The 19,857-nt window shown below is 43.6% G+C and overlaps 1 protein-coding gene across 5 annotated transcripts in view; it reads left to right on the top strand.

Annotated features, from left to right (window-relative positions):
* The window catches only part of Atrx (ATRX chromatin remodeler), a 165,454-nt gene continuing 145,597 nt past the window's right edge, over positions 1-19,857 (top strand). For 4 of the 5 annotated variants that reach the window (XM_042668266.1, XM_042668265.1, XM_042668264.1 and 1 more), the window contains exon 1: positions 1-279. In XM_042668266.1, the coding sequence (XP_042524200.1) occupies positions 260-279 (20 nt within the window). In that variant the 5' untranslated portion in view covers positions 1-259. Of the gene's footprint in view, positions 280-804; positions 931-19,857 lie in introns of those variants that run through there. The other variant, XM_042668267.1, reaches the window with a different exon arrangement.

Here is a 19,857-nt window from a genome sequence, read left to right as displayed (position 1 = left end):
GCCTCGGCCCAACAAAATGGCGGCGGCGGCGGCGTCGCTTTGTTTCCGCGGCTCCTGCGGCGGTGGCAGTGGTGACGGCTTTTGAGCTGGGGGCGACCATCCAAGCACCAGCTGCAGGCAACTCCTAGGACTCCCGTGCATTTCGACCGGCCTCGGACGCCAGGCAGTGCAGAGCGGCGCCCGAGGGTCGCAGAAGTCGCCCAGGCGTTCCAGCAAAAAAAAAAAAACCAAACCCAACCCAACCAAAAAAAACCAAAACATGACCGCTGAGCCCACGAGGTAAAAACGCCACCCCTTGTCATGGACCCTTGGCGAGCTGATCAAGCCCGGGCACCCATGCGACTTGGGGGTTATCTTGTAAATGACTTTTTTGTCTTGCTGGGGGTGACGCCCGTGTGGTGCTTAGCGGCCAGCGGCATCATTTTCTCTTTTCGGTGGGAAGATTGCTGTCCGGGCTGAGTGGGGTGGGAGGTGGGGGAAGGGTGGGTACATGGGATGGGGTAGGGGGCGCAGCATGTGCTTTGGGGGTGCGGTGGGGGAGGACGCTTCTTGTACCTCCTCTAAGCCGTGTGAAGCTTTAGGTTGGCCTCGTCTTGTTTATTTCGTGTGTGCCTGTGGGATTGGATTGAGACCCCGAAGTCGGGGGCGGTCTTTGGCATCCTGATCATTCTTCTTAATCTTTGGGCCTAAGAAACTGCGTGGGGAAAGAAGCGCGCGGGAGGGGGGGGGGCAGGGTGGGAAGAGGGGGAGGGGCGGCGGGAGGATGCGAGAGCCTGGGACGACTTAGTGGCGTTTACACTGCTGGAGACGGGAAGTACCCGGTTGTGTGGGATTTATTTTTCCTCTTCCCCCCACCCCCCCACCCCACCGGCCCTCCTGCAGCCCCTGGAGATTTGGCGGAAGAGGGGACATTTGGGATATCTTCCCCAGGTATTTCGATTTCTTCTCGACTCCCAATTCTGAACCTTATCGTTCGGTTTATCCTGGAGGGGGTGGGGAAAGGATACTTAATGAATGCAAGGTTTTGCTTCCTGAGAACCTTAGTACACTACTTTCTTTGTGAAGTCCGGCTTTTAGTGGGACTTCAAAAGATTTATTACCCTCCCCCCCCCCCCCCCCCCCCGCCCTTGGGCAAATTTCGTATTGAAGTAATCGGACTATTTTTATTTATTCCAGAAGGGATGGGGAGCAGATTAACGGGGGCTCGTGTGAAGGAAGATTTATGGCAAGGGTATGTTGGCTGGAAGGCCGTCGGTTATCAATCAAATAGGTTTTTAGATTGAAGATGTTTTTCACGCGTGTTTGTGATTTGCTGCCTGACAGTTGGATCGTGAATGTAAAATGTATACCACTTTCACGCAGGTGGCTGGCTTGCTTTTCAACTAGTTTATCTGACTTTTCAACCCATGAAGCGAATTAACGAATTTTACTCCTCCGCGTTACATCCTTAGTACCTAGTGGCAAAAAGAAATTACAGGGAGCATGGGTCATGATTGTGTTCACAGTTGGCAAAAATATGCTTATGAGTTACTATTACGGTGGCATATTATGTTTTTTTGAGAAGGGAGAATTGGAAAAGGAGCCTATAATCTGTTTTGCTGCATTAACAAGCAATAAATAGATGTTTTCCTTACGTCAGGGAAAATAGACTTTAATTCTTCAAGCCTAGAGCTTGAGTTGTGTAAAGATGGTTGCTTCCTTTTCGAATTCGGGATAATTGCCTCAAGTATAACAAGTCTTTATTTATAGGGTATTTGGGACAGAAGAGGTGTCCGGCACAACTTCTGGGATGGTAGTTATCTGGCCTCCATGTTCCTAAGAACGAATAGTGTAGCTTCCAGTTAAATGTGTCTCACAAAGCCTGTATTTAAAGCCGTGCATTGGTGGAGCACGGGTAAATGCTTACACTTGTATTGTATTCAGCATTCTGGTTGGGGAGCCCAGACCACCCAGGCTACGTCGTGAAAAGGTGTCGGAAGAACAAAAAACCTGAGAAACAAAACGATACTTGGGAGCCCTGCCGGGTGGTGTGCCCGCAGCCTCAGTGCTGGTGAAGCTGCAGCCTGGGGATCACTTTGAGCTCCCAAGTTCCAGACCAGCCTTAGGCAACCAAATGAAACCTAGTCTCTAATGAACAAACGAAACCAAAAACAAAACAGACGTGGTACTCTGATTTCCTTCTAGTTTCTTTTCTCTTCCTTCTCCTTCCCCTCCTCTTCCCTTCCCTTCATTTCAATTCCATTCCATTTCTTCCTTCCCTCCCTTCTTTCCTTCTGAAGGTTGACATTTCCTTGTGAAGGGAGACAGAATCTTGCCGTGTTGCTCAAGCTGGCTTTCAACTCCTGGGCTTAATATTCCTGCCTCAGCCTACCTAGTATCAGGTACTATAGTCATATCCCACTGCTACCCCCAAGACTACTAGGCCCACCTCCTTTCCCCTTTTCTTTAGGAGGACAAATTAAGTATGGAATTTTGGATTAAAGATCTGGGGGTGTGGCTGTGAACTCCTGCTGGGCAATCTTGAGACTTTTCAGTTCAAACCCTTAGTATTGCAGGGAAAACGGGGAATTTTCAAGTAGGATACCTCATTTACTCCAGGCTCAATTTTCCTTACTGGTCTTGAATTTTTAGATCTAGTGATAAGGGAAATAATCATAATTAAGGTTGAGGGCATGTCATTTTTCTGTACAATGTCAGTTATTTGAGAATAGCCTTGTAAGGACTACTGGATTTCCCCCATTTTACATGTAAGGGAGTAACTGAATCACAGAATTTAACTGACGTTAATACTGAAGTTACATGGCTTCTAATTGGAAGCTAGAACCCTGTCTTGACTTTTCCTGTTTGTGCTGGCTTCGAACCATCATTCTCAGATCTCAGCCACCTGAATAGCTAGGGTTACAGGTGTGAGCAACCTGTGCCCAGTCTTTGCTGGTTCTTTTACTTTTTTTGTTGGACATGGGTCTTGAACTCAGGCCCAGAACGTTGTCCCTGAGCTCTTTGTGCTCAAGGTTAGCACTCTATCACTTAGAGCCATACTTCCCAGATTTCTAGGCCTTAATTGGAGATATGGGTCTCGGGGACTTTGCTGCCTGGGTTGGCTTTGAACTGCCACCCTCAGATTTCAGCCTCCTGAGTAGATAGGATCACTGGTGTGAGCCAAGGGTCCTGGCATTTCCTTTTTAATTATTAACTGGTTAAACAAAGAGGTTACAATTCTGAGTCAGGTTATGAATACAATGCATCTTTTTGTGTGTGTGTGTGTGTGTGTGTGTGTGTGTGTATGTGTGTATGTGTGTGTGTGTAGGTTGTAGGGCCTGAACTCTGGGCCTGGGCGCTGTCCCTCAGCTCTTCAGCTCAAGGTTAGCGCTCTACCACTTGAGCCACAGCACCACTTCCGGCTTTTTCTGCTTATGTAGTGCTGAGGAATTGAACTCCGGGCCTCATGCATGCAAGGCAAGCGCTCTACCATTGAGCCAACTTCCCAGCTCCAATGCATCTTGATTAAAGTCATCCTCCCCCATCTGTTTCTCTCCCTTTTCTACCCTCAAGTTAGGAAGTTCATTTTTTTACATAATGTATATTGAATATAATGACTGCATTTGCTCACCCTTCCTCTCTCCAGTGCCCTCTCCTTTGCCTTCTCCCCTTAAATGAGTTTTTACTTCCTGGTATTCATCTTGGTAAACAGTACATTAGTTGTTTAGTGGAATTACAGCTTTGGACTCCTCCCCTACGTATACAATCCTTTAGTCAGTTTGTGTATATATGAATAGATCCTGTATATATTATCAAGCATGTTGGTATTTTCGATCTCTACAGGTTATTTTCCAGGTCTTTTGAGCTTTTCTGTCTACACTGGTGTTGGACTGTCATCTGTTTGCTCTCAGCTGCTACAGTAGCTAGATTATAGGCATGAGCTACTGATGCCTAGCGATAATGAATGCCCTCTTTTTAATATCCAAAAGTACTCTGTATGAGATAATGAAACACTTAAATCCAGGAGTGTCTTAATCCATATATAAACGTAGGGAATTAATTAAGAAGTGTAACATTCTTTGATGATTTACAACACAAATATTTCAAGTGGTAGGGCATTCAGAACTGTCAGTCTGAAGTATCATTTATCTCCCAAGCCATAATCAGTTAAAATAATCCCACAGGTATACTGAATCCTTCAGGACTCTAGCTTCATTCTCTTTTCCCTCTCTTCCCTAAATCCTTTGCTTCCCAGTTTTTGAGAAGATCGATGTAACCCAAGCTGTCCTGGAATAGTATAAGCTGTTCCTCCTAACTGCTGGGATTATAGGTGTGAACCATCTTGCTGGGCTTGATTGTTTTTCACTATAAAGCAGAAATATAATATGAGCAATTCTATACATTATCATTAATTTGATTTTGGATAGTAGATCCTATTTTATCACATCTTCTATGATGTTTTTACTTGTGTTTATTTAAAAAAAAAAAAGTGTTCTAGGATTCTGTGGGATAAAAGTGGCCAGAAGGCAAGAGGAAGGAAAATAAACCATTGGGTTTGCCTGGCTAAATCATAAACTAAATATTTCTTACCCTCCCCCCTTCCTTCCCTCCTTCCCTCCCTCCCTTCCTTCTTCCCTCCCTCCCTTCCTTCCTTCCTTCCTCCCTCCCTCCCTCCCTCCCTCCCTCCCTCTCCCCCCACCCCTTTCTGGCTTTCCCAGTCCAGAGACTTGAACCAAGGCCCCCCGGGCACTTTCCCTGAACTTCTGTTGCTCAAGGCTACTACTCTACTTCTTGAGCCACAGCTCCACTTCTGGCTTTTTCTGTTTAGGTGGTACTGAGAAATTGAACCCAGGGCTTCCTGAATGCTAGGCAAGCACTCTCTCACTAAGCCACTTTCCCAGACATAAACTAAATATTTTCTTTTTTTGAGACAAAGAGTAGAGTGTTTCACTTCATTATCCAGGCCAGCCTCAACTCTACCATAATGTCTCAGCCTCCCAACTGGCCACACCTGCCTGGCTTTTACTATTTTATTTTCATAGTATTGGGGCTTGAACCCAAGAGTTTCTTGCTTGCTATATGGTGTCCTATCACTTGAGCCACTTTCTCAGTCCTTTTTTGTTTAGTTTTTAAGTAGGGGTTTCTCTTTCTTTTTCCCTACCAGTGCTAGGCCTCAGACAGTTTCACACTATGACCCTCCTATCCAGGATCTCCTGTATAACTAGGATATCGTGTAAAGTAGCACTATGCCTGGTGGTGATGGAGTCTCTTATTTTTGCTTGGGCCTTCTGTTTTTGTTTTTTGCTAGGGCCTTCTGAGTAGCAAAGGTTATAGGTATGAACCACCATGCCCAGTCTGGCTTTTAGACTTTGTTTCCTCTTTAAAGGTTCCCCTCCACCCCTTTTGGTTGTTTTGAATAACATTGGCTTGTTTCCTCAGATTTTTCTACTTACGAAAGATGAACCTCTGACTGATAAACTTTACTTGCATATGAAGATCTTTGTCTTGAGATTTCATAGAGTTTGTCATATTAATTCTTGTAACAGTTGATTGCATGACTTATTTTTTTCTTTTGTTTCCTGGAGATCAAGCCTCTGGGCCTGCTGCTTTATCCCCGAGCCACTTTCCCAACCTAGCCTTAAGGCAGAAGTTGTCTAAAGATGAGAGATGCCAGATTCTGGAAAGTGGTAGTCAGCAAGCAGTAAACTAACTTTTGAAAAATGTTATCTGTGAAATATTTTACAGTTTTAGTATAAATAGTGTTAGGCTAGACCTGTGGAATGGGAGAAAGTGCAAACCTTATAAGGTTTTTGTTTTTTTTTTTTTTTTTTTTGCAAATATTCATCAAGTGTTTCATTCTATTATAGGTTGGGTTGAAAACCATACTGGTTTTCATAATTTTAGTTTTCATAGTTTTACATAATTTTGGTTAGACTTAGCTCTTATTACTACCAATCTTTGCTATAGTTTGCCAAGAACTGTTGTGTCATATATATGCATATACATAATATATACATATATTATTTAAATTTTATTTTTGTGCCAGTACTAGGGTTTGAACTTAAGGCCTATGTGATATCCTTTAGCTTTTTTTGGCTCAAGGCTGGTGCTCTGCCACTTGAGCCACATCTCCGCTTTTTGCTATTTTTGGTGATTAATTGGAATGAAGAGTCACACAGACTTTTCTGCCCAGGCTAGCTTTGAACTGTGAGCCTTAGACCTCAGCTTTGTGATTACCTAGGATTATAGACACGAGTTTGTGATATTTCTGAATTCTATGGTAGCCTGTAGTATTTGTTTATTCATGTATCTTAGTACTTTGTCCATGTATGCTTGATAGGTGACATGCAGTATGTTTAATCTCCATTTCTTGTCTATAATACTAACTTTAACAGAAATTGAAGGAAGTAACATGGTTATATCAGCAGGTTTTTAGTCTTGCTATGCAACTCGCAAATTTGTCATGTTCATGCCTCTCAGTTTGCTGAATGTTGGGATTACAAGTGTGCCTCACCATGCCCAGTGTAGCAACAGTGCTTAAAAGGCAGTAAACTAGCCAGATGCCAGTGGCTCAGGCTTTTAATTCTAGCTACTCAGGAGGCTGAGATCTGAGGATCAGGATTTGAAGGCAGGAAGTCTACGAGACTCTTATCTTCAATTAGTCACCTAGAAGTTGGAGGTAGGGCTGTAACTCAGGAGCCGGAGGGCTAGCCTTGGGGACAAAAGCTCTGGAACAGTAACAAGGCTGAGTTCAAGCCCCAGCACCAAAACCAAAACAGAACAAAACAATAAACTAAAGCTTTTTGGGGGGTTATTTATTTTTGTTGTTGTGGGGCTTGAACTCAAGGTCTGGGCACTATCCCTGAGTTCTTTTGCTCAAGGCTAGTGCTCTAACACTTTGAGCCACAGCACCATTTCTGGTTTTTTGGTGGTATGAATGTTAATCATTTTTATTTTATCTCCTTTTGGCTAAGGAGAAAGGTAGCAAGGAGGCAAAGTTTATTTATTTAGTGTGTGTGCATCTATCCCCCCACTACAATTTAAATGGTTTGGGTATATGTATTTGGTTGTTAATCTGTGTATTGTATTGTGCATATGTGTGCAGACATTTACTGGAAAGCAAAAACATTTTGTTGTAACGTGTTCTATTTGAAAAGATTGCTCTGGTATGTGTCTGTCCTTTTCTGTCTGTGGGTGGTACTTGTGGAAGGCCTCCATTAGTTCTAATCTATTGCTCTTTTTGCCCTGGGGATAGGTTCTTTGAATTTTGCCCTCTAGCCACTACTTTCTGATCCTGTCTCTGGGACTTTGTCTCTTCGTTTTGGCTTAATATAGCCATTCTGGAGTCCAGTGCTCTTGTTCATTCTTCTACACTGTGAGTATGAAATGGTTGGGTGGCAGCCGTGTTCTCCTACCAGGACCTTGCATTCTGCTTCTGGGCAAGTGCCTGGAGTCTGTCCAATCCTGGCTAGCTAAGTGAAGGGGTGTGGTACGTCTTGGGCTTGGGTGTAAAAAGGGCAATAAAAATTCATACCTTAAGGTATTCTTTAAAATTTTTTGATTGATATTATGAAGGTGATGTACTCAGGGTTTACAGTTACATAAATCAGGTAAAGAGTACATTTCTTTTTGGACAATGTCATCCCTTCCCTCCCTTTCTCCCTTAAAGTATTCTTAATCCTGGGAGGGAGAATGAGAAATCAACATGTGCTTAGTCTTCTTTTCTTGTAATCAGAAAGGAAGGAAACCCTGGCTTTAGGGACATCTTGGAAAGTTTGGAGAGGAAATAGTGCTCATTGAATCTGGAGTGACTAGCATTTAAGAGTTGGCTGTGTGTGAGAGAGGACAGTCTAGGTAGAAAGATAGGATTTATTTAATTATACCTGTAATGTTTTTCTTTTTTGGTGCTGGTCCTGGGGCTTGAACTCAGGGCCTCGGTGCTTGGCTCAAGGCTAGCATTCTACCACTTTAGTTACAGTTCCACTTCCAGCTTTCTGCTTTGTTAATTGGAGATAAGAGTCTGAAGGATTTTCCTGCCTTGGCTAGCTTCGAACTGCAATCCTCAGATCTCAGCCTCCTGAGTGAGCCATCAGTACCCAGATACACTTGTAATCTTACCTACTTAGGAGGTTGAGATCTAAGGATCTTAGACTTTACTACCTGGGCTGGGTTTGAACATCCATGGTCAGATTTCAGCCTTCTGAGTAGCTAGGGTTACAGGTGTAAAGCACTGATATATGACTTTTAGTTGTCTTTCTTTTGAGTATTTGAAGTAGTGAGTTACTTTGGGTAACATGAGATTCATAAAATCCAAAATAAGGGCTGAGAATATGGTTTAGTGGTAAAGTGCTTGTCTTGCACGCATGAAGCCATAGGTTCGATTCCTCAGTACCACATACACAGAAAAAGCTGAAACTGGCACTGTGGCTCAAGTGATAGAGTACCAGCCTTGAGCTAAAGAAGCTCAGGGATACCCGGTGGTGCCAGTGGCTCACGCCTGTAATCCTAGCTACTCAGGAGGTGAGATCTGAGGATCTCGGTTCAAAGCCAGCCAGGGCAGAAAAGTCTGGGAGACTCTTATCTCCAGTAAACCACTAGGAAACTGGAAGTGGCGCTGTGGTTCATGCGGTAGAGTGCTCGCCTTGAGCTGAAGAGCGCAGGGACAGTGCCCAGGCCCAGAGTTCAAGCCCCAGGACTGGCAAAAAAGCGTTTCAAATAATACTAGATTTGTTACTTTGCTAAATTAATTTAAACAAGTCATTTAAAAAATATTATTGGTGCTGGTCCTGGGGCTCTACCTCCGGTGTGTGTGTGTGTGTGTGTGTGTGTGTGTGTGTGTATGTGTGTGTGTAGATGAGAGTTTCATGTACTTCTCTGCTCAGACTGGGTTTGAACCAAGTTTCCCAGATCTCAGCCTCCAGAGTAGCTAGGATTACAGGCATGAACCACCTGTGCTAGCTTAGTTTATTTTTTAGTATTTCAAATTTAGTTCTGTTGCATTTCTTTTTTTTTTTTTTTTGTCGGTCGTGGGGCTTGAACTCTGGGCCTGGGCGCTATCCCTCAGCTCTTCAGCTCAAGGCGAGCGCTCTACCACTGGAGCTACAGCGCCACTTCCGGTTTTCTGGTGGTTTATTGGAGATAGGAGTCTCATGGTCTCTCCTGCCCGGGCTGGCTTTGAACCGTGATCCTCAGATCTCAGCCTCCTGAGTAGCTAGGATTACAGGCGTGAGCCACCAGCGCCCGGCTAGCATTTCTTTATTTTTTTTGGTCAGTCATGGGGCTTGAACTCTGGGCCTGGGCACTGTCCCTCTAGCGCTTGAGCCACAGTGCCACTTCCGGCTTTCTGAGTGGTTTATTGGAGATAAGTGTCTTATGGAGTTTTCTGCCCAGCCTGGCTTTGAACTGTGATCCTCAGATCTCAGCCTCCTGAGTAGCTAGGATTACAGGCTTGAGCCACCAATGCCCAGCTTCTGTTGCATTTCTTTCTCTGAAAATTTGGATTTGTTTTAACAAGATTAATAGATTGGGGAAGAATTTGAGCCTAAAGCAAAATTTACATTTGCTTTCACAGGATTGTGTTTTCTGGGTTAGAAGTCAGAAGCTAAGATCTAGCAATTAGTGGCCTTTATTTCTTCTTGTAAATAAAGTTGTATAGGAATTACCTCATGCCTGTTTGCTTACATTTGTTGGCTGCTTTATAGTTCAGGTGCAGGGTTGAGTATAATCAGTGGAGGCCTTGTGGTGGACCAAGCCTGAAGTATTCACTACTTGGCTCTTTAATAGAAAGAGTTTGCTGATTTCTGCACTAGGTAAATTCAGGAAAGCACCAGAGCTGAATAGAGGTGCATAAAAATGCATGCATAAACATGTAGACCATTCAAGCTTCTGCCAGCTATGTAAGGTCAACACTGGTTAGAACTTTACCTTTGGGGTGAGAAGCCACACCCATGTACCTCTGCTGTTAGAATTTTCCGGGATTCAGATTAATTTGTGTACTACTTGACCATAATTTTTTTTTTTTGGGTGTGGTCGTGGGGCCTGAACTCTGGGCCTGGGCACTGTCCCTCAGCTCTTCAGCTCAAGGCTAGCACTCTATCACTTGAGCCACAGCACCACTTCCAGCTTTTTTCTTTTTGCTTATGTGGTGCTGAGGAATTGAACCCAGGGCCTCAGGCATGCAAGGCAAGCGGTCTACGACTGAGCCACCTTCCCAGCCTTGACCATAATTCTTGAACTGTAGCCCTGCCAGTGCCCCTTCCCAAATACACTTCTGGGGCATTTTTTTCAGGGTCAAATGTCCTGCCTATTGTACTTATATATTTCAGAATCACAGTAATGTATAAACGGTAAAACTGCTATTGCTTTTCTTAGGTTCTCATTGTGTGTATGTGTATGTGCTAGTACTAGAGCTTGAACTAGGCCCTAGGTGCTGTCCCTTAGCTTTTCTGCTCAAGACTGGCACTACCACTTCTAGCTTTTTGCTGATTAGAGATAAAAAAGTCTCATGGACTTTCCTGCCTGGGCTGGCTTCGAACCATGATCCTCAGTAACTAGGATTACAGATGTGAGCCACTCATGCCTGGCTTGTTTCTTTTCTCTTTTTTTTTTCTTTCTTTTCTTTTCTTTCTTTCTTTCTTTCTTTTTTTTTGGTTGGTCGTGGGCCTGGGCACTCTCTGAGCTCTTCAGCTCAAGGCGAGGAGCACTCTACCACTTGAGCCACAGCACCACTTCCGGTTTTCTGGTGGTTAATTGGAGATAAGAGTCTCATGGACTTTGCTGCCCTAGCTAGTTTTGAGTGGCAGTCCTCAGATCTCAGCGTCCTGAGTAGCTAGGATTAAATTATTGAGGAACTAGCTGTCACTGTTATACTCCAAAAAGTATAAATTCATTCATCAGGTATTTTGGGGTACTGTGAAGTTTAAATGAGTTTAATGGGCATTAAGCAGTTAGATTAGGGTCTGGGATAAAATAATTACTCAGATATTAGCTATTACTGATTATCATGTGCCAGAAACAGTACAGAGAACAACAACTCCATGGTGTTCACATTGTACTTTTGTTTCTTTTTTCTTTTTCTTTTTTTGCCAGTCCCGGGGCTTGAATCAGGGTCTGGGCACTGTCCCTGAGCTGCTTTTGCTCAAGGCTAACACTCTACTACTTGAACCACAGTGCTACTTCTAGCCTTTTCTCTTTATGGGGTACTGAGGAATCAAAACTCAGAACTTCATGCATGGTAGGCAAGCACTCTACCACTAAGCCACATTCCCAGCCCTACATTGTACTTTAAGAAATCTATATAAACATTGACTAGTAATTCAGACCTTTCCTCTGAATTATTTTCATATTATAAAGGATAGTTCAGTGTCCATTTGCAGATCAAACACGCTTACTTGAAATAACTTTAGTGTCTGACTAAATAGTGCAATAGTCTATTACATTATTTTATTTACTCTTTTGGTCTTAGTGATTGAGCCCTCAACACCAAATCATTTTATTGGTGCCAGTACTGGAGCTTGAACTCAGAACATGCTTTCAGTTTTTTTTTTTTTTCTCCACTTATGGCTACTGCTCTAGCACTTGAGCCTCAGCTCTACTTATGGCTTTTTGCTGGTTAGTTGAAGATAAAGAGTCTCATAGATTTTCCTGCTCAGGCAGGGTCAGAATCGAGGTCCTCAGATCTGAGCCTCAAGACTAACCAGGATTATAGGTATGAGCCACGAGTGCCTGGCTGATTTCTTCTTCCTCCAGTGCCTGGCTGATTATTTTCTTTTCCTCCCCCCCTCCCACTCCTCCCCCTCCTCTTCCTCCTCCTCCTCCCTCTCTCCCACCCTCCTTCCCTCCCTTTCTTCCTCCTTCCCTCCCTTTCTTCCTCCTTCCCTCCCTTTCTTCCTCCTTCCCTCCCTTTCTTCCTCCTTCTCCTCCTCTTTCTTCCTCTTTCTCCTCCTCCTCCTTCTTCTTTTTGTCATAACTGTGCCTCCAGCCCCAAGTTTGGTAGTTGTTTTTGAGCTAGTCTTCCTTCCTGCTCTTGATTAGCTTGTTTTATATTATTTTAGATGTGTCCTTGCATTCAGCTCTTCCTTTATTTTTTTTAAATAAACATGTTTATACAAATAAATCTCGTGTAAAAAACTATTTAAATAAGTCATTTCCAAAAAAAGTTTTAAAGTGATTTACTAATCCAAAATTATCCATATACATGAAATATATCTGTTTTGGGGGAGGTGGAGAGAGAAGGGAAAAACAAAGGAGGCTACAATGCTTAATAAGAAATGGACTCAGTACCTTACTCATGTAACTGTAACCCCTCTGTACAGTATTTTTACAATAAAAAATATATACAAAAAAGAGACAGCTGCTAAGATTAGGGGTGAAAGTATTGTTGTTCTGCAATACACAAATGTGTGTGACTGATAATGTGTGAAAACTGAATAGAAACCTGTAAGTATTACTAAATATAAGAACAATTTAGATTGAAATGTCAAATATTATATAATATTGTCATTGAATATAAAGGAATTGATAAAGAGAAGACAGAGGGGTAAATTAACACTGTTAGAAATGATCTTTATAACTTTGGGAGGAGTGGGGGAGGTAGGGGAGGTGGGGGAGGGAAGGGATAGGAGAAAAACAAAGGAGGGGGTAACAATGTTCGACAAGAAATGTACTCATTAACTTTCTCATGTAACTGTAACCCCTCTGTACAGCATCTTTACAATAAAATATTTTAAAAAAGAAATACATCCGGGGCTGGGAAGGTGGCTCAGTGGTAGAGCGCTTGCCTTGCATGCATGAGGCCCTGGGTTCGATTCCTCAGCACCACATAAGCAGAAAAAAAAAGCTGGAAGTGGCGCTGTGGCTCAAGTGGTAGAGCGCTAGCCTTGAGCTGAAGTCAGCTCTTCCTTTAGAAGTGGGTCTCATGAGTCAGGCACTAGTGACTCATGCTTATAACCTTAGCTACTCAGGAGGCTGACATCTGAGGATCAAAGTGCCAAGCCAGCCCAGCCAGGCAGGAAAGTCTGTGAGACCTTTTCAGCTCAAGGCGAGCACCCTACCACTTGAGCCACAGTGCCACTTCCAGCTTTCTGGTAGTTAATTGGAGATAAGAATCTCATGGACTTTTCCTGCCCAGGCTGGCTTTGAACCACAATCCTCAGATCTCAGCCTCCAGAGTAGCTAGGATTACAGGTGTGAGCCACAGGCACCCAACTGAGACTTTTAAAAAAATTAAATTTTATTGTCAAGATGATGTATAGAGGGCTTACAGTTACATACTTAGGTAATGAGTATATTTCTTGTTGCTCATTGTTAACTCTTCCCTTGTTTTTCTCCCACTTTCTCTCCCTCCAACTCTCTCCCCTCTCCTCCCCAAGTCCGTGAGATTCTTTTTTTTTTCATTCGTGAGGCTTGAACTCTGGGCCTGGGTGTTGTCCCTCAGCTCTTCAGCTCAAAGCTAGCACTCTACCACTTGAGCCACAGCACCACTTCCGGTTTTTTCTGTTTATGTGGTGCTGAGGAATCGAACCCAGGGCTTTGTGCATGCTAGGCAAGCACTCTACTGCTAGGTCATATTCCCAGCACCCTAAGAATTTTTTTTTGGTTTGTTGTGGGGCTTGAACTCAAGGTATTAAGCTCTCACTTGGTTTTTTCTGTTCAAGGCTAGTGTTCTACTACTTAAGCCATACCTCTTCCAGCATTTTTTGGTGGTTAATTGGAGGTAAGAGTCCAACTTTTCTGCCTAAGGTGGCTTTGAACAGAGATCTCAGACCTCAGCCTCTTGAGTAAGTAGAGTTATAGGTGTGGGCTATTGGTGCCTGCTTTAATCCATTAAAATTGTACTTTTCAGAAAGTCAATTCTCTTCTAAAATCCCCCCCTTTTTTTTTTGCCGGTCGTGGAGCCTGAACTCTGGGCCTGGGCACTGTCCCTCAGCTCTTCAGCTCAAGGCTAGTGCTCTACTACTTGAGCCACAGCGCCACTTCTGGCTTTTTCTGCTTATGTGGTGCTGAGGAATCGAACCCAGGGCCTCATTGCATGCAAGGCAAGCACTTTGCCACTGAGCCACCTTCCCAGCTCCTAAAATCCCCCCCTTTTTTGGAATGTTGGCACTTGAATTTGGTGTGTCATACAAGCTAGGCCAGCTCCCAAGCCAACACCCTTTCTTAAAACCATTCAACACAGAAATAAGGAAGTGAAACTGTGGCTCGAGTGGTTAGAGTGCCAGCCTTGAGTGGAGAAGCTAAGGGAGAACATGAGGCCCTGAGTTTGAACCTCAGTTATCTGTGCAAAACAGAAATAAAAACTTTCCCCTCTTTTTGAGTGGGATTAGGGAGTGGTATATAGATGAAATGAAGTGGTTTACAAAGTCACAATCAGTGGGCTGCCCTTGATGACCTTCATTTTAATTTAAATGTTTTTTTTGGGGGGGCAGTTCAGGTTTCTAGAATTAGATCTGCCTGGCACTTTAGAAGGCTGTGTTGGGTGGAAGCAGAAGCCTCTCTGGCCAGCTGGGCCTCAGATAACTGCATCTAGGCCCAATGCCTGTCCTGCCATCTGCCGTGTCTTGCTGCCAGGGCCACTGGAGCAGATGGCAGCCTCTGCAGTTGGTGTGACTCTGCTGTCAAGCACACCCTGGGTTCTCCGTCACTGGGAGTTTCAGTAAGCATGACATTACTCAGGGTGCCTGGGTACCCAGCTGTTGGAGAAGTAGTAGGTGGCCCTTGCTTTGATGAGCTTAAATTGGTTTTGGAGTGTTAAGAACCCCGGGGATATTAGGTTCTGTGGAGATTTCATTGAGGTACTAAGTGTAGAACTGTAAGTAGATTAGTCTAATCAAGAGGTCATCTGGACAGGGGTAGCTACTCAGGAAGGTAAGATCTAAGGACCCCAATTCAGTTCAAAGCAAGCCCAGGCAAGAAAGTCCAAAAGATTCTTTTATCTCCAATTAAACATCCCCCAAAACCCAAAAAACAAAACCAAAACAAATAATAAAATGGAATTAGAGCTGTGGCTCAAGGGGTATGTATAGAGCAGTAGCCTTGAACAACAAAGCTCAGAGACAGCACCCAGGCCTTGAGTTCAAGCCCTAGTACCAGTGCGCGCGCGAACACACACACACACACACACACACACACACACACACACACACACACACACGTGTGCGTGCATACCCCCCCCAAAAAAAAGCTATAATTGATAGTGGATGTGTATAGTGTAAGGCTGGAAATTACACTTATTAATATCTGCTTTGCTTCAAAGCAGCCATAGAAGACAATGTGCCCTGAAACTATGGAGTTCCAGAACTGCACTGAGATGGCCTAGGGTTTTATGGCTGTGACTATTTGTGACGTAGAATAAAGTGCTTTCTTCCACAATGTTTTTTGGCTCTGTTGTACAGACACATTAAAAGTGGTAAGATCAAATGCAGATCTGATTTTCAAATTTGTTGTTACCACTATTTTAATTAATTAATTAATTGTCGGTTGTGGACCTTGAACTCTGCCCTGGGCACTGTCCCTGAGTTCTTCAGCTCAAGGTGAGTGTCCTACCACTTGAGCCACAACACCACTTCTAGTTTTCTGGTGGTTAATTGGAGATAAGAGTCTCATGGATTTACGTGCCCAGGTTGGCTTTGAACTGCAATCCTCAGATTTCAGCCTCTTAAGCTTGAGTAGTTTGGATTACAGGCATGAGCCACTGATGCCTGGCCATTATTTCTTGTTTTTTTTTTTTTTTTTTTTTTTTTTTTTTTTGAGGAGGGCTCTTTCTTTGAAGTGTGTTTTGGCCTCAAACTTAGGATCTGTCTTAGCTTCTAGAAATGGTTACTCATGCTGGAAAGATTGAACTCGGCCTCAGGCTCGCTTGGCTTACTTGCTTGCTTGGATCATACTTCTAGTCTAGTTTTTTGTTAGTTTGGAGATGGAGTCTTTCTTTTGCTTTTTATTTTTTTATATCTTAGAGTATTGAATATAAATAAAATTTTAATGTATATAATTCAGGGGCACGAAGTACATTTACCATGCTATGCAACCATTATTTCCATCTAACTCCAGAATCCTGTGTCTCTTTTTTTTTTTTTTTTTTTGGGTCCGGTCGTGGGGCCTGAACTCTGGGCCTGGGCGCTATCCCTCAGCTCTTCAGCTCAAGGCTAGCGCTCTATCACTTGAGCCACAGCACCACTTCTGGCTTTTTTCTTTTTTGCTTATGTGATGCTGAGGAATCGAACCCAGGGCCTCATGCATGCAAAGCAAGCGCTCTACCACTGAGCCACCTTCCCAGCCCTCCCGTGTCTCTTATCCCTTGGAAAACACCTACTTTGTAACTTGGTAGATTTGTTGGTTCTCGAAATTTCATGCAAGCAGATCATGTACTAAGTTATAAAATATTGTATTTCTTTGTTTCTCCAGGGCTAGGGCTGGAAGCCAGGGTTTGACATACTTTAGAGAGATATATCACTGAGTTCATCTCAGCCCTAACTTTGTATTAATTTGTATGTGGTATAGAATGAGGTTAGATGTTTCGTTTAGTATGTGAATATTCAGTTCTAGTACCATTATTATTATTATTTTATTTTTATTACGGGTCCTGGGGGTTGAACTCAGAGCTCCGGCAGCACTGTCTCTGAGCTTCTTTTGCCCAAGGCTAGCATTTTACCACTTAAACCACAGCGCCACTTTCAGGTTTTTCTGAGTAGTTTATTGGAGACAAATGTCTCATAGACTTCTGTTCTGGCTGGCTTGAAACCACAATCCTCAGACCTCAGCCTACTGAGTAGGTAGGATTATAGGTGTGAACCACTGGTGCCTGGCTGTACCATTATTATTGAAGAGATTCTTTTTTTTGCCATCAGATGATCTTACCTTTTCTTGTCCAGTGTAGTGGACCATAGACATCTGGGTCACGTGGTTTCCTTGGATTTATATAGCTGTCCATATGCTAGTACCAACTGTTCTGATTGCTCTGGTTTTGTGTTTCTGAAATTAAGAAGTGAATTTTTTTTGACGGTCATGGGGCCTAAACTCTGGGCCTGGGCACTGTCCCTCAGCTCTTTAGCTCAAGGTTAGCACTCTACCACTTGAGCCACAGCCCCATTTCGGGCTTTTTCTGCTTATGTGGTGCTGAGGAATCGAACCCAGGGACTCATGCATGCAAGGCAAACGCTCTACCACTGAGTCACCTTCCCAGCCCCCAGATTTGTTTTTGTGCAAATCTTGGGGCTTGACTTCCAGGTCTTGGTGCTGTCCCTGAGCTATTTTGTTCAAGGCTAGCACCCATCACTTGAGCCACAGCTCTACTTCTTGCTTTTCTGGTAATTGGAAATCAGAGTCTGATGGACTTTTTTTTTTTAACCTATATTGGCATCAGAGCTCAATCCTCAAATCTCCTGAGTAGCTAGGATTGCAGGTGTGAGCCACCATAGCTTGGCTTAAGAAGTGATACTATTTTCTCTCTGTCTCTGTCTCGGTCTCTCTTTCCTCTCTCTCCTCTCTCATAGGATTTCATTGTTTCCCAGGCTGTTTTTAAACTCTTCCTCTCAGCATCCCCCCCACCCCACTTTCACCCACATGTACTACCAAGCTTGGTTCCAACTTATTCTTGTTTTTTTTTTTTTTTTGGTCTGGTCATGGGGCCTGAACTCTGGGCCTGGGCGCTGTCCCTCAGCTCTTCAGCTCAAGGCTAGTGCTCTACCACTTGAGCCACATTGCCACTTCCAGCTTTTTTTTTTTTCTGCTTATGTGGTGCTGAGGAATCGAACCCAGGGCCTCACGCATGCAAGGCAAGCGCTCTACCACTGAGCCACCTTCCCAGCCCCTTATTCTTGTTTTTTAAGAGTGGCTACATGATGTAGGGTCCCTTGAAGTTTTTCTTTCTTTCTTTTTTTTTGTGTGCAAGTACTGAGGTTTGAACTCAGGGCTTGGGTGTTATCTCTTAGCTTTTCAGCTCAACTTCCACCTCTATTTCCAGCTTTTTAGTGGTTAATTGGAGATAAATGACTCACAGGCTTTTCTTCCCAGGTTGGCTTTGAATTGGAATCCTCAGATCTCAGCCTCTTGAGTAGCTAGAATTACATTCATGAGCCACTGGTGCCGTAGCTGAAGTTTTTCTAATTAATTAGTTAAAAATAAGTAGTTGTGGGCTGGGAAGGTGGCTCAGTGGTAGAGCGCTTGCCTTGCATGCATGAGGCCCTGGGTTTGATTCCTCAGCACCACAGAAGCAAAAAGAAAAAAGCTGGAAGTGGCGCTGTGGCTCAAGTGGTAGAGCGCTAGCCTTGAGCTGAAGAACTGAGGGACAGTGCCCAGGCCCAGAGTTCAGGCCCCACGATCGGACCCCCCACCAAAAAAAAAAAAGAAAAAAATAAGTAGTTGTATAAAGGTTGTATAAAGGGATGTCAATTCAACATGTCAGTTTATGAATCCAATGCATCTTGATCAGTGTCACTCCTTCCATCATTCTCCCCATCTATTTCAACCTCCCAAGATGCTTAGTTCCTTTTTTTTTTTTTTTTTTTTGTTTGGTACTGGGTTTTAAACTCAGGGCTTTGTGCTTACTATGCAGGTGCTCTACTGCTGGAACCTTGCTTCCAGTTCTAGGGACCTTTGAGTTTATGTATGAACTTTTGATGTTTTCATTTCTGTGTAAACACTTAACTGCTTTGATAAGAATTCTAGATTGAACAGTTGCAGGACCTCTCTGAGCCATGCAGTAAGAAAGAAAGTCTGTGTAAAAATGCAAAAGGAAGATTCAAAGCCATTATTTGCAGATGATTTAATAGTTTGTTTAAAAATTGTAATTAGAAGCAGGGTGCTGTGGTTCACACCTGTAATCCTAGCTACTCAGTTGGCTGAGATATGAGGATCAAGGTTCAGAGCCAGCCAGGGCAGGAAAGTCCATGAGATTCTTACCTCCAATTAACTACCAGAAAATCAGAAGTGGCACTATGGCTCAAAGTAGTAGTGCACTGACTTTGAGCGAAAGAGCTCAGGGACAAGGCCTAGGCCCTGAGTTCAAGTCCCATGAACAAAAAAAAGTAGGCCTATTGTTTGAGGGCTTCACCAAAACCAAACCAGTGCTTCCACAATTAAAAAAAAAAGCACAAGTAGTCACATACAGTTTTCTGGTAAAGCACTTGTGTATGAGGCCCTGGGTTCAGTCCCCAGCACTGAAAATAAGATAAATGTCAGACGCTGGTGGCTCAAGCCTGTAATCCTAGCTACTCAGGAGTTTTACATCTAGGGATTGTAGTTTGAAGTCAGCCCAGGCAAGGAAGTCCATGAGCCTCTTTAAATAGCAAAATGCCTTAAGTGGAGCTGTGGCTCAGTGGTAGAGCACTTGCCTTACATGCCTGAGGCCCTGGGTTTGATTCCTCAGCACCACATAAGCAGAAAAAAAAAGCTGGAAGTGGCGCTGTGGCTCAAGTGGTAGAGTGCTAGCCTTGAGCTGAAGAGCTGAGGGACAGCGCCCAGGCCCAGAATTCAGGCCCCACAACCGGACCCAAAAAAAAAAAAATACTGGTGGGTGCCAGGTGTTCACACCTATGATTCCTAACTACTCTGAGATTTGGAGGATGGTGCTTTGAAGAATCCTGGGCAGAAAAGTTATGAGACTCCATTTCCAAAATAACTAGGAAAAGCTATGCCAGAGATGTGGCTCAAATGGTCGAGCACCAACTAAATAAGCAAGCAAGCAAGCCCAGGGTGTTCGAGGCTCTGAGTTCAAACCCCAGAACCAAAAAAATCAATTTCAAAAGCATAAACAAATACTTTAAAATCCTGTGTCTGACAGAACCAGTTGTGTGAATTTGCTTAGATTTCCTGGCCTGTCTTTTGTTCACTTCTCTCACTAGCTGTAAGATGGGCACATTGGAAGTTGAGCTAACACATGAA

The sequence above is a fragment of the Dipodomys spectabilis genome, unplaced genomic scaffold (assembly GCF_019054845.1).
Source record: "Dipodomys spectabilis isolate Male_0828 unplaced genomic scaffold, ASM1905484v1 ptg000424l, whole genome shotgun sequence".
Taxonomy (NCBI): domain Eukaryota; kingdom Metazoa; phylum Chordata; class Mammalia; order Rodentia; family Heteromyidae; genus Dipodomys; species Dipodomys spectabilis.
This window is presented reverse-complemented; position numbering and strand designations above follow the sequence as displayed.